The 15,123-nt window shown below is 42.6% G+C and overlaps 1 protein-coding gene across 1 annotated transcript in view; it reads left to right on the top strand.

Annotated features, from left to right (window-relative positions):
• LOC124688183 (aspartyl protease AED1-like) overlaps positions 1 to 2,588 on the top strand; it is a 35,051-nt gene extending 32,463 nt beyond the window's left edge. The window contains exon 2 of the mRNA XM_047221898.1: positions 1,360 to 2,588. Within this exon, the coding sequence (XP_047077854.1) occupies positions 1,360 to 2,588 (1,229 nt within the window). The remainder of the gene's footprint in view (positions 1 to 1,359) is intronic.
• Positions 2,589 to 15,123: the final 12,535 nt, after the last annotated feature.

Below are 15,123 nucleotides of genomic sequence, written 5' to 3'. Positions count from 1 at the left end.
GCTAGCTAAATACGAGTGCGTTGCTAGGGTGAAGATGAAAAATCAAACAGCTGAAAATATGAAATGTCGATTCTAGTGTAGTCAACATTATTCCACACTATCAGGTTCAAGACACATGTGTTGGTGACAATGGGTGCAATCTCTGCCTCTCGCCGCTCAGCTCGAACTCTAGCTTCTATGATCAGAATGAGAAGAATTCAAGACATAAAACTGTATGTAAAGACAACGACATATATGTTGACAATGAAGAGGACACCTACCCGGATAAGCACTACAGGCATGAATAGTAATTTGGCCCTTTGAGTCTGTGCGTTAAGATTGGTTAAAGATCACATTCATGAATATCGTCTCTCCATGGACAACGTGTGGGCTTGGTCTAGGCCACGACCTGTTAGTTAAGTTACCGCAGCAGATAGTGCCACTATATTTGAAAATCCCGTGTCAATACCATCACAGATCAGCATTGAAGAAAAAATCTCCAACACTACGTAATCCGTACGTGCGTATATATTCACAGTAGCACACTGTACATTAGATGCTGACCAAGCCAGGGAAGACATATGCAAAACTCCATATACAGTATAGATCATCTTCCTACGCATGCACGCATTTGGTCGTCCGAAGTAGTGCACTTGATGTGCAATGTCAACTACGAAGCCCGTTCCAAGACCTCCAACTCGGCTATATAGGCCGGCATTTCAGTTGAGAGGTGCAAATTAAGCAGCTCCATCGATCTATCCAACAGCAACATGGGCTCTGAGAGAGAAGTTAGCGAGGATCGAACTGGCAAGACTTGTGTTAAGATTTTGCTGCTTCTCCTGCTGTGCAGCTACCATTCTACTACTGCTCGTGCAGGAGATGCAGATAGAATCTACAAGGTTCCTGCCGCCGGCTCACAGAAGGCTGAAGCCGCCTGCGCCGGCCCACAAGGTACTCGTGCACGCCATAGTTTTAAAAACCGGGTCGGTACGGCGGTTCGAGTGAAAAAACCTGAACTGACAGCTTCGCCGGTTTTTTGAGAGGTACCGGTCCAAACATCAAAAAACCAGGAAAAAAAATATGCCATGGGAGGAATCGAACTCGATACCTTCAGATAGGAATAAATAGCACCACATAACGCCCAACAATACTTGGATTCAACATGTTTTGTTATTGCATATTGAAATATGCTCTATATATGTACATCTTTTATGGTCATTTTGTTCCAAAATTTGCCTAAATTTTAATTAAAAATAATGAAGTTTTGTCGGCATCGAACCAAATGAACATGTGGTACGACCATCGAATCAGTAAACCAATGAATGACCTCACTGGCTCATTCACCGGTCGGGTTTTCTAATATTTCGCCGTGGTTTGCAGTGACTCCGTCGTCGTCCAGTGGAGCCACGCTGCGGTTAAGCCACCGGTATGGCCCGTGCTCGCCGGCGCCATCTACGGACGAGCCAACCATGGCGGAGCTTCTCCAGCGTGACCAACTCCGAGCTGAATACGTCCAACGCAAGTTCTACAGCGGCGACGACGCGCTGGATCAATCGAAGATTACCGTGCCGACTAACCTGGGAACAGCCCTGGAGACGCTGCAGTACGTGATCACCGTCGGCATCGGCTCCCCGGCCGTGACCCAGAAAATGATTATCGACACCGGTAGCGACGTGTCGTGGGTGCACTGCTCCAGCCCGAACGGCTCGGTCCTCTTCGACCCCGTCAAGTCCAGCACCTACTCTCCCTTCTCCTGCACCTCCACGCCGTGCACGCAGCTCGGCGAGGACGGCAATGGCTGCTCCAGCTCGCAGTGCCAGTACATGGTCACGTACGGCGACGGCTCCAACACCACCGGCACCTACGGTTCCGACACGCTGGCGCTGACCACTTCCGAAACCGTCGCCAACTTCAACTTTGGCTGCAGCCACAAAGAGGAGGGCTTCGACGACAAAACCGACGGGCTCATGGGGCTGGGTGGCGACGCGGAGTCTCTGGTGTCGCAGACGGCCGCGACCTACGGCAAGGCCTTCTCGTACTGCCTCCCGGAGACCTCGCGCAACCCCGGGTTCCTCACGCTCGGTGCCCCCAACAGCACGTCGGGCTTCGTGACGACGCCCATGTACAAGTTCGAGAACGTGTCCACTTACTACGGCATTCTCCTCCAGGACATCGCCGTCGGCGGGGACCCGCTCGGTATATCGCCCGCCGTCTTCTCCGCGGGGTCCGTGATGGACTCGGGCACGATCATCACGCGGCTCCCAGCGAGGGCGTACTCGGCGCTCTCGTCGGCGTTCAGGGCGGGCATGAGGGGATACCCGAGGGCACCGACCGTCAGCCTCTTCGACACCTGCTTCGATTTCACGGGGCTGGATCTGGCCAATGTCTCGGTACCCGCCGTCACTCTGGTGTTCGACGGCGGCGTGGAGGTCGACCTAGTCTACAACGGCATCATGGTAGCCATCGGCGACGACACTATGGTCACCGAATGCCTCGCATTCGCTGCCACTAGCAGCCTCAGCCTCATCGGCAACGTGCAGCAGCGAACTTTTGAGGTGCTGCACGATGTCGGCCAGGGCGTCTTCGGGTTTCGGTCGGACGCGTGCTGATTTACTTGAAATTAGGGCAAGTGCATCGCCCACTTGTTTGTGAATTGTGGTTGCGACTTGCTAGGTAAGGCACACGAAGAAGGACTCGTTTGGGTACAAAATAATTTGATTAACCCTTTTGGATTGACGGGATAAACCAATATCCCTCCCAATCCAAATAAGTCGGTTGAATTAGAGTGCATCCAAACGAGCTCTAAAGTGGACCAATGTTGTCAACTAGAGTACTACGTTTTGGGTTGTTTTGTGACAGCAACATGATGCTATGTGCTGCTGGTTAGCTGTTTTAAACTTGTACTCCCTCCGTTCTAGAATAACTATCTCAACTTTTTCTACAATAAAAATATTTTTAGGATATATCTATATCTAGAAAAAATTAAGACACTTATTTCAGGATGGAGGTAGTACTAGTTAAAAAGACATGTTGGTTGCTTTTGTGGCTTGTAATAAGATGGTTTGTGTATGGTCAGGTTTCCACTTCCATAGTTTGTGTACGGAGTAGCAAATTCGATTCGCCCTTTCCTGATGTCTCCTGTCGTGTTCTTGTTTATGTCTTAAGAAGTAAAAGCAACCCGGCCCCCTCGCGCTAAGAGAGAGTTTTTTGTGGAATGCACTTTAACAAAACTAATTTGATTAAAGATAGGAAGTTAGATAGAAATTTAACAATACTTAAGAAAAATGTCGATCAGCCAGAAATAAAAAATGATGGTCTTATTAATTTGTTGTTATCTAGAATATGAACCATTGTGAAGATTTAAATGATGAAGAGGCTGCAGAACTAGATAATCATTATTTCAATGTTCTAGTTGAAACCGTTAAAATTCCTCGAGGGCAAAAGTAAAAATAATATGATGTATCTAATGCTCGTAGGAGCCCTGGGTGCAAAATTAATGATTTTTTTTATAAGATGCAAGGTTTAAAAGGAATGACATGGATAGTGAGGATTTTTCGCAACCCTAACATGCATCAGTTTGTTCATGAGACAGCTACGGATCAAGAGTTAGATTTTGTTACCTTGTTGGAGACAGGGAGACCTAACTTTAGTGTTCCTTTTATGAAACACCATGGGTTGGGGTTTGATTTTGAGGTCGTTTGTGGTACCCTTAAATAAATAAGAGCCGTTCATTTTCATTGATCCAAAGGCCTATATTCATTCATACTGGTACTAGAAACAGGACCAGTAGAATTGATACTGGTTGCCTTACGGAGGTTCAGAGAACAGGCCAATCATCGCTATGTACCCAGAAATCCATCGGACAAAGACAAAGTACGATGCCACCGGCGCTGAGCAACGGGCGAATATGGCCAGCCTCCTCTCACTCTCTGCACGCCGGTGCACTGGTCCCCTTATTTACACAGCCGCCCTCAACGCCGTCGCGGTCACCGTCGCCGCTCGCGCCAAGTTGCACAAACGCCTAGGTTTCCGAATCGATCTAATGACGAATGGTCCACTTCATCGACGCGAACGTTGTGGCCTTCACCAAGCTCAACCTTCGGTCGTCTACCTCAGCATGGCGTTAGTGCCGCCGTACACAAGATCGTGGTGAACGACCTCTGTTGTGTCGGCACCACCACGAATTTTGGGAGGCCGGCCGGTACAGTGGAGTTGTAGCCTGCAGGGGATGGGGAGAGGAGGCCGGAGGCAGGGAAGTCAGCCTTTTGCTCGCCCGCCTCGAATGTCTCCTATCCCTTCGGGCTGCCGACTGCATCGTCGTTCCCTTGCACTCGAATCTACGCATCCAAGAAGCAGGGTTTGCTTGACGAGGGTGGAGAAGGGGGAGTTTGACGAGGGCGACGACCTCGCCAATGGCCAGCCGAGAAACCGTGGCTCTGATCCATGGGCTTCGACGGTTGCAGGTCCCAAGTTCCCAAACACTTGAGGTGGTATTGCCGACTTCTAGCTACATTCTTGCTTGCGGAAGGTGGAGGGCAACATCGGCGAGGTGGGGAATAGAATGGGGCATTAATATGGGCGAGGTAGGAGAAAAAATGATGCGGAAATGTCTAAAATATCCACGTATCGGAACCATTGGATCAATTCATACTTGTCTAGCTGTATTAGGAGCAGTAGAAGGTACCGTAAAAGAGGCCTCGATTGATTTTGCATGGTTTTGCGTCCCTTTCTTTGCAATATTCGGCTTTGCGGAATATAAATGTGAGCCTAATACAAACTAGGTGAGGCAATCTAGGTGATAATGCAAGTATCTCAAGCACGAAGGCTCTCACAGGATATATATATATAACACAAGAAAAGAGTTCAGTTAGGGATAACCGAAAGCATGTGAAGACGAAGATGTATTTCCGTGTTCCCTTCCTTTGCAAGAATGTACATCACGTTTGGAGAGGTGGGAATCCCACGAAGAATTTTCCAACGCCACGAAGGCTCACCTTGTTCTCTGAGCCTATCCCAGGAAGGAATAACTCTTTCACTTGTGGTAGACACTGAGGCAGCATTGATGGTGCTTATCGTAACGCCGACTTCACACTGTTGGGGAATCCCAAGAGGAAGGTATAATGCGGACAGCAGCAAGTTTTCCCTCAGTAAGAAACCAAAGTTTAATCGACCAGTAGGAGAAAGGCGCGACTTCTGAAGGTGTTGTTGGCTGACTAGTGGCAGGGCGCACTACTGGCGTCAGCAACAACGTGGAACCTGCACACAACACAACCAAAGTACTTTGCCCCAACTTGCAGTGAGGTTGTCAATCTCAGCAGTTTGTTGAACACAAAGGATTAGACGTATCGAATGGAAGGAGATGTTTGCAAAAAGTAAACAGAACAAGATTGCAGTTGAATTTATCAGTAAAATAAATAGGACCGGGTTCCACAGTTCACTAGAAGTGTCTCTCCACAAAGAAATAGAATGTTGGGTGAACAAATTACAGCTGGGAAATTGATAGAATATCGACATACATGACAAGATGATTACTATGAGATTTTATATGGGCATTACAACATAATACATAGACCGTAGTCCAACTGCGTCTATGACTAATAATTCACCTTCAGGTTAGCGTCCGCACCCCTTTCAGTATTACGTTACAAGCAACAGACTATCGCATTAAGCAATGTGTGTAAAGTAAACAATAGATTACCCTTGGATAAAATATTGTTTTCTCCCTACTAGCAACAGCAAATCTACAATCTTAGAAGTTATAAAGTCACTCTCCCAGAAAACTAGAGGCATGAACCTACTATCGAGCATAAATACCCCCTCTTGGAGTCACAAGTGTCCACTTGGCCAGAGTTTATACTAGCAACGGAGAGCATGCAAGATCACAAATAACATATGACATGAATATATAATCAATCTCAACATAGTATACAATATTCATCGGATCCCAGGAAACCAAACATATATGATTACATAAAGATGATCTTGATCATGTAGGACAGCTCACAAGATGGATACATGAAGCACAAAGTGAAGAAGACAACCATCTAGCTACTGCTATGGACCCATAGTCTAGGGATGAACTACTCATGCATCACTTCGGAGGTGGGCATGGCGATGTAGATGCCCTCCGGCGATGATTTCCCCCTCCGGCAGGGTGCCGGGAAGAGCTTCAGAACCCCCCGAGATGGGTTCTGCGATGGCGGCCACGATGGATCTTTTCGTGGATGGAGGCTTGGCTATCCAGGGTTTTCCCATAAGATGTATAAATAGGCGGAGGATTTAGGTCGGTGGGGCGCATGGTGGGTCCAGACCTACCCTAGGCGCGGGCTAGGTCCATGCCGCGCCTAGGGGTGGTTTGGGCGCCTTGTTGCGCCTCTTCGACCCCCCTCTGGACTTCGTCTTTGTTTCGGTAAAATATTTACTTCGGCTTTTGTTTCATCCAATTCCGATAATATTTCCTATACAACTTTTCTGAAATACGAAAACGGCAGAAAATAGGGAACTGGCACTATGACATCTTGTTAATAGGTTAGTGCCAGAAATCATGTAAAAGGGCAACGAAATGTAAACAAAACATATATGAATTGGTTTAAAACAAGCATGGAGCATCAAAAATTATAGATACGTTTGAGACGTATCAAGCATCCCCAAGTTTAACTCCTGCTCGTCGTCGAGTAGGTAAGTGATAACAAAGATAATTTTTGAGGTGACATGAAGCCAACACAATCTTGATCAAGCATGTAAAACATTGTGAGCTGAGATCTAAGTACTGTAACATAGGCATGGTAGATACAATTCAATAGAACTAACAACTATGTTATAACATGAGAAGTAACTCAAACAAAGAATCATGAATAATAGTGCATTGAAAGCAACTGTGTGTTTATGATCATAGAGTAAACATAATAAAGTGGTACTCAACATGTCCTTATGGAATAGCAAAACATAAATGCTAGGACACCCTAAAAGTTCAGAGGGTGACTAGATACAAGTAATTTGAGAGCAAGCAATAGCACAATCATGAATCAATCAATAATAACTTTGGTACTATGCACATTGCACTAAGAATGACAAATATGCTCTCTTAATCAGTGCATAAAGTAGAAGATGAAGACTGAACATAAAAGCAAAAGAGAGACTCTTTGAAGAGTAAGCAAGATAAAAAAGTTTTATAAACCTTCCAAAAAGAATGGTACTTATTAGATTTGAGCTCTCATTACCCTAATCATAAGCATCTTGAATGGTTAAAGTTAATGTGAGTCAAAAATGAGCTATATGCTTGCAAATCACAAGTTGAAAATCTCATGCCCCTTGAATGCGAGTACCTAAACCTCATGCTACTCAACTTAGGTCCCAAATAAGTTCTTGTCATTGTAAGTATACATGTATCATTGAGAACCGCCAACGGGGTACCTCTTGCCCGATGATATGGAGGTACTCTTGTGGAGCAATCCCATGCCAAAATGACAAGACAAACATACAGTGAGCACTTCAACAATTTTTTATTTACTATGGATATAGATTTTTATTGCAAATGCTTCATAGAATGCTCACTACGGATTAGATGTAAATTTCCATCATGAATGATGCATGGCTTAGATTAGCGACCCAGGTGTTTTCCTAACTCATATACAAACTCCATGGACTTATAAGTTTCCATTTTATTTCGCACCGCGCATCCATAAACAAAGGAGCATGACATCAACTAAATATAAGTGCAATGTCGAAAGTGTTCCCCATGAAAGCATGGTTCTACTAACTCCCCTCGCAATTTGCAAACATATAAAATTCATAAGATAGGCACAATGATCAAATTTATTAAGTACAAGAAAGTAAATGTGCCATCAAGTTCGTGAGAGCTTTACTGACTAATTTTCTCATGCCAAAATTTAATTTGGAAGATATAAACATGATGAATTAGTTGGAATAGCAATAATGCTACTAGGTAGATATGGTGGACACAATTGGAAAACTTTGGTTAATGGTGGTTGGATGCACAAGTGATCATACTCAGCACAGGCGAAGGCTAGCAAAGACTGGGAGCGACCAACTAAGAGAGAGCAATAATGGACATAATCATGCATAGCAACAAAACATTATCAATAAAATCATAAAGTGATATTACAAGTCAAAAACTAAACGATCATAGAGGATTTAGTTGACTTTTTGTAATCATAACATGGTGTAAGCATGCGCCAAGTCAACCCAATAAAGCATCAAAGGAGAATACCACAATATTATGCTTTTATGATATAAACAACACATGATACTTTCAATGACACATTATGCACTCTCAGCCATTTGAAACAAGTCATGATACAACGATAAATACTAATCATATGACAAGAATAACATTCAACATGACATGCCAAAGTCTATTCCACAGGCTAGACAAGCTTCTTTTTGCATCACTATAGTCATGAAATATTTTACTCGTATCCAACACCAATCAACTTATTTAAAATAACTCTTCAGAGATGAAATGGACCAGAGAGCTAATCATATATAAGTAAAGAAATAACAAAATTCAAGTGAAAGAACAAGAGCTAAAGGCAGTACTAGAAAACTAGAACACTCGCCGAACAATAACTTTCTATGCAATTAAAAAGGAGCGGGTATTTCTACAAAACAAATATGCCGGGATCCAACATATGCTACAGAAACAAAACTAAACTAAACAAGAAACAAAAAAGAAAGACGCTCCAAGAACAACACATAGCGTATGAAGCAATAAAAATATAGCGCATAGAGAGATAACCTGTTGCTTTGTTGATGAAGAGGGGATGCCTTGGGCATCCCCAAGCTTTGATGCTAGTATCTCTTTAATATGTCTTGGGGTGCAGGGGCATCCCCAAGCTTAATCTTTTATCCATTCTTTATCTCATCACATCATTCTTCTTTCCATACACTTGAAAACTTCCTTCATACAAAATTTCACACAATTCTTCATTAGCAACATTAGTACAATAAAAATAAACAAATCCACTTGGGTTCAGTAATAACATATATCAAATATATATTAAAGCATAAACTATTGTAGCAACCTTTCAAAAATCTCTTTGATCAAAAGAACTCAAAAGAAAGAGATTTAAGAGGCAAATGCAAATAGTGCATAAATCTATCAAAACAGAACAGCAGGTAAAGATCGATTTTTTTGAAAATCCTCTGTTGCTATCTCGAAAAGTGGTAAACTACGAAAGTTAGATAATAACCTGGGGCATATGCATAAAAAATGACAGCTCAAAATTCCGCTCTGGTTATTTTTACGAATTTTTATGGTAACAGCACAGAATATGTTTTCAGGACAACAACTTCCCCAAATCTTACTTTCTTCCTATTAGAGGCTATTCTTGGCACAAAAATGAAATAAAAATGATAAGGAGAGGTTATTACAGGAGTAATAACTTCCAAGACTCAACAAAAAGAAAAACTAATGTAAATAAAACATGGGTTGTCTCCCATAAACGCTTTTCTTTAACGCCTTTCAGCTAGGCGCAGAAAAAATGTGAGCATCAAGTATTATCAAGTGAAGGAGCATTAAGAAGAAAATTCAAAACACATTTAAGTCTAACCCACTGATACGTCTCCAACGTATCTATAATTTCTTATATTCCATGCTAGTTTTATGACAATATCTACATGTTTTATCCATACTTTATATCATTTTGATGCATTTTCCGGAACTAACCTATTAACGAGATGCCAAGGTGCCAGTTCCTGTTTTCTGCTGTTTTTGGTTCCAGAAAAGCTGTTCGGGCAACATTCTCGGAATTCGACGAAACAAAAGCCAAACCTCCTATTTTACCGAGACGGACCCGAAACACCGAAGGAGAGACGGAGAGGAGGGCTAGGGCCTCCAGACCACAAGGCGGCGCGGCCTAGGAGGGGGGCGCGCCCAGGTGTGGTGTGGGCCTCCCAGGCACCCCCTCGCGCCGCCTCTTCGCCTATATTATCCCTCGTGACCTAAAAACCCGACACCAATTGACGAAACTCCAGAAAGACTCCAGGTACGTCGCGAAACCAAGTTTCGGGGGACAGAAGTCTCTGTTCCGGCACGCCGCCGGGACGGGGAATTGCCCCCGGAGTCATCTCCATCGACACCACCGCTATCTTCATCGTTGTTGTTGTCTCCCATGATGAGGAGGGAGTAGTTCTCCCCCGAGGCTAAGGGCTCTACTGAAGGAGATATGCCCTAGAGGCAATAATAAAGTGGTTATTATTTATATCTTTATGTTTATGACAAATGTTTATATATCATGCTATAATTGTATTAACCGAAACATTAGTACATGTGTGATATGTAGACAAACAAAGAGTCCCTAGTATGCCTCTTAACTAGCTTGTTGATTAATAGATGATTAGTTTCATAATCATGAACATTGGATGTTATTAATAACAAGGTTATATCATTGTATGAATGATGTAATGGACACACCCAATTAAGCGTAGCATAAGATCTCGTCATTAAGTTATTTGCTATAAGCTTTCGATACATAGTTACCTAGTCCTTATGACCATGAGATCATGTAAATCACTTATACCGGAAAGGTACTTTGATTACATCAAACGCCACCGCGTAAATGGGTGGTTATAAAGGTGGGATTAAGTATCCTAAAAGTATGAGTTGAGGCATATGGATCAACAATGGGATTTGTCCATCCCGATGACGGATAGATATACTCCGGGCCCTCTCGGTGGAATGTCGTCTAATGTCTTGCAAGCATATGAATAAGTTCATAAGAGACCACGTACCACGGTACGAGTAAAGAGTACTTGTCGGGAGACGAGGATGAACAAGGTATAGAGTGATACCGAAGATCAAACCTCGGACAAGTAAAATATCGCGTGACAAAGGGAATTGGTATCGTATGTGAATGGTTCATTCGATCACTAAAGTCATCGTTGAATATGTGGGAGCCATTATGGATCTCCGGATCCCGCTATTGGTTATTGGTCGGAGTGAGTACTCAACCATGTCCGCATAGTTCACGAACCGTAGGGTGACACACTTAAAGTTGGATGTTGAAATGGTAGAACTTGAATATGGAATGGAGTTCGAATATTTGTTCGGAGTCCCGGATGAGATCCCGGACATCACGAGGAGTTCCGGAATGGTCCGGAGAATAAGATTCATATATAGGAAGTCATATTCCAAGTTTGGAAATGATCCGGTGCATTTATGGCAGGTTCTAGAAGGTTCTAGAAAAGTCCGGAAGAAATCACCATGGAAAGTAGAGTCCCGGAGGGACTCCACCTTGCATGACCAACCAACCCTAAAGGGGAGGAGTCCAAGGTGGACTCCCCTAGGGTGGCCGGCCAACCCACCTCAAGGAAAGGTGGGAGTCCCACCTTGGGTAGGACTCCCTCCTTGAGTAGGTTTCCCACATATGGGAGGTTTTAGTGTTGGGGTCTTATTCGAAGACTTGGACTAGAACTCTTGGTGCTTCCACCTATATAATGAGGGGCATAGGAGAGGGGGCTGATCACTTCAAGCCTCAGCCTTGGCCGCACCCCTTAGAGGGCCGGCGTCCAACCCCCCTCTCTCCCAAACCCTAGCGGTCTCTCTCCTCCACCACATCCCGCACGCTTAAGCGAAGCTCCACCGGATTTCTCCACCACCACCGAGACCACGCCGTCGTGCCGTCGGATTCAAGAGGAGCTACTACTTCCGCTGCCCGCTGGAACGGGGAGGTGGACGTCGTCTTCATCAACAACCGAACGTGTGACCAAGTACGGAGGTGCTGCCCGTTCGTGGCGCCGGAAGCGATCGTGATCAAGATCTTCTACGCGCTTTTGCAAGCGGCAAGTGAACGTCTACCGTAGCAACAAGAGCCTCATCTTGTAGGCTTTGGAATCTCTTCAAGGGTGAGACTCGATACCCCCTCGTTGCTACCATCTTCTAGATTGCATCTTGGCTTGGATTGCGTGTTCGCGGTAGGAAAATTTTTGTTTTCTATGCAACGTTATCCTACAGTGGTATCATAGCCGTGTCTATGCATAGATGGTTGCACGAGTAGAACACAATGGTTTTGTGGGCGTTGATGCTCTTGTTATCTTTAGTTTGAGTACTTTGCATCTTTGTGGCATAGTAGGATGAAGCGGCTCGGACTAACTTTACATGACCGCGTTCATGAGACTTGTTCCTCGTTCGACATGCAACTTGTATTGCATAAGAGGCTTTGCGGGTGTCCGTCTCTCCTACTATAGTGAAGATTCAATTTACTCTTCTATTGACAACACTAGTATCACCGTTGTGGTTCATGTTGGTAGGTAGATTAGATCTTACTCGAAAACCCTAAACCACGTAAAATATGCAAACCAAATTAGAGACGTCTAACTTGTTTTTGCAGGGTTTGGTGATGTGATATGGCCATAATGTGATGATGAATATGTATGAGATGATCATTATTGTATTGTGGCAACCGGCAGGAGCCTTATGGTTGTCTTTAATTTCATGTTGAGTAGTTTTTCAAAGTAGTTGTAATAGTTGCTACATGAGGTGAACAACCATGAAGACGGCGCCATGAACCTTGACGCTACGCCGACGATGATGGAGATCATGCCCGTTGATGATGGAGATCATGTCCGTGCTTTAGAGATGAAGATCGAAGGCGCAAAGACAAAAGGGCCATATCATATCACATATGAACCGCATGTGATGTTAATCCTTTTATGCATCTTATTTTGCTTAGATCGCGACGGTAGCATTATAAGATGATCCCTCACATTAATATCAAGATAATAAAGTGTTCTCCCCTAGTATGCACCGTTGTACAGTTCGTCGTTTCGAAGCATCTCGTGATGATCGGATGTGATAGACTCAACGTTCACATACAACGGGTGTAAGCCATGTTGCACACGCGGAATACTTGGGTTTGCTTGACGAGCCTAGCATGTACAGACATGGCCTCGGGACAACGGAAACCGAAAGGTTGAACACGAGTCATATGGATGATATGATCAACATTTTGATGTTCACTATTGAAGCTACATCATCTCACGTGATGATCGGTTTTGGTGTAGTGGATTTGGATCGTGTACCACTTAACAACTATGAGGGATATTGTATTAAGTGGGAGTTCATTAGTAATTAGATTAAAACATGAACTAATTATCATAAACATAGTCTGAGTAGTATTTTGAATTAATTTTGTAGTATTGGCATCCGTTTTCTACCATGCGCTAGTCTTGTAATTGAGATAGAAATACTCGTTAAAATCTGACAAGAAACTTTACGGATTGATACCGTATTGTTAAAGAATCAAGAATTGATTAAGTCCTATTGCAAACTTTTAGTAAACCTCACATTGTTGATTCAAAGAGCTATGGTTTCAATTAGTACCTAAAGTTATCTTGTCTCCGTGAAACTTGAAGTTCAAATCTATTTGAAAAGTAAGGAGCTGAAAATTTAGTTTTCATAAATAATCAAGGTATGAGATATATGTGATATCTAAGACCTTATTGCAAGATGATAGAATATAATTTGGTGAGACTACATGAACTCATAAGTTTTATGGGAATGTACGAAGGTTGAAGACGCAAGGCGTCACAATCCTCCAACTATTGGGGCACTAACGATATTCGCATATCCATGAAGTGACCATCCTTAATATGCACCGTTGCTAAGACTCGTCGTTTCGAAGCATCACGTGATGATCGGGTGTGATAGATTCTACGTGTGCATACAACGGGTGCAAGCTAGATTTGCACATGCAAATACCAAGGTTAAAACTTTACGAGCCTAGCATGTACATACATGGTCTCGGAAAGTCGTCATGATATGATGGATAAAATTATGAGTGAAATTGTTCATCATATTACAAGGTTACTAATAGTGAAATCCGGAACACTTGTCATATGATGATCAACTTCAAAATAAGAACCTCAAGGTTATTGGTATCGACCAACAAACCTAGAAGTTATTAATGTTGAAGTGTTTTTCTGAATAATGAGGAAAGCTAAAAGAGAAACCGCAAAAGATATTTTGGCAGTAAAGAAAGAAAAGACTAGAAAGTCTAGCTCGTGTGTATATAAATGATATACATGTTATGATTGTATTCCTAGTTACGTCACACAATGAAATTCTTGGGTATTAGTACTATATTGGTTGGTATGAAGTGTCATACAAAAACAACGCAATACAAGAATTCAATGGCCTAAGTGATCGACAAGGAATATGATAGGAATGCACGCCTGGAACAAAAATAAAGTGTTATTATGTTCATCGTTGGCATTCTATCTAACCCTTAGAATTTATAATAAAGAACTTAATAATTGTTATTTTGCTCTGGTCAAATGAAAACAATGAGTTGTTTAAATTATGACATTACTCCATGTACGATGGATAAGTTATTATAAATCTTAATGGTGAAACACATATACATAACACTAACGCTAAAATGCCATAAGGCAAATGATTTGAATTCCACTTATTTGTGGAACCGCCATTTAGGTCATGTTGGAAAGGAACGCATGAAGAAACTCCATGCAAATGGATTTTTGGAGTCATTTGATTTTTTGAATCGTTTGGCGCTTGCAAATCTTTTCTAAAAGAGAATGACTAAAATACCGTTCATAGGCCAAGTTTTGAACGGGCAACTAACTTAGTGGAAACATACATGATGATGTATATGGATCATCGGGCATAGTTGTGTGCGGAAGATTCTTATACTTCATGAAAACTTCAAACAATGAATTGAGTATATATATGTGGATATATTCGATAAGGAAGAAGTTTGAAACATTTGAATGGATTCAAATAAATTTCAGCATGAAGTAGAAATCATCGTAATAGAAAAGTCAAATATCTATGATTGGATCATAGTGGAAATATTTGAATTACTAGTTTTAGCGAACATCTAAGAGAGTTATGAAATTGTTCTACAACTCACATTTCTTGGAGTATCATAGTGATGATGAAGTATCCGAGAGATGTATCCAAACCTAGTTGGGTCAATGATGAGATAAAATATTAATGCCATTATATTTTTGTGAATTATGCTTTAGAGACTACCGCTTTACACTGAATAGAGCATCATCATGATCCGTTGAAATGACATCATACGAGTTATGACATGGGTATAAACCCTAAATAGTCTTTTCTTAAATTTTGGTATGCATAGCATAAGTAAATAAGTTTACAAC

This window comes from Lolium rigidum, chromosome 2 (genome assembly GCF_022539505.1).
Source record: "Lolium rigidum isolate FL_2022 chromosome 2, APGP_CSIRO_Lrig_0.1, whole genome shotgun sequence".
NCBI lineage: Eukaryota > Viridiplantae > Streptophyta > Magnoliopsida > Poales > Poaceae > Lolium > Lolium rigidum.
This window is presented reverse-complemented; position numbering and strand designations above follow the sequence as displayed.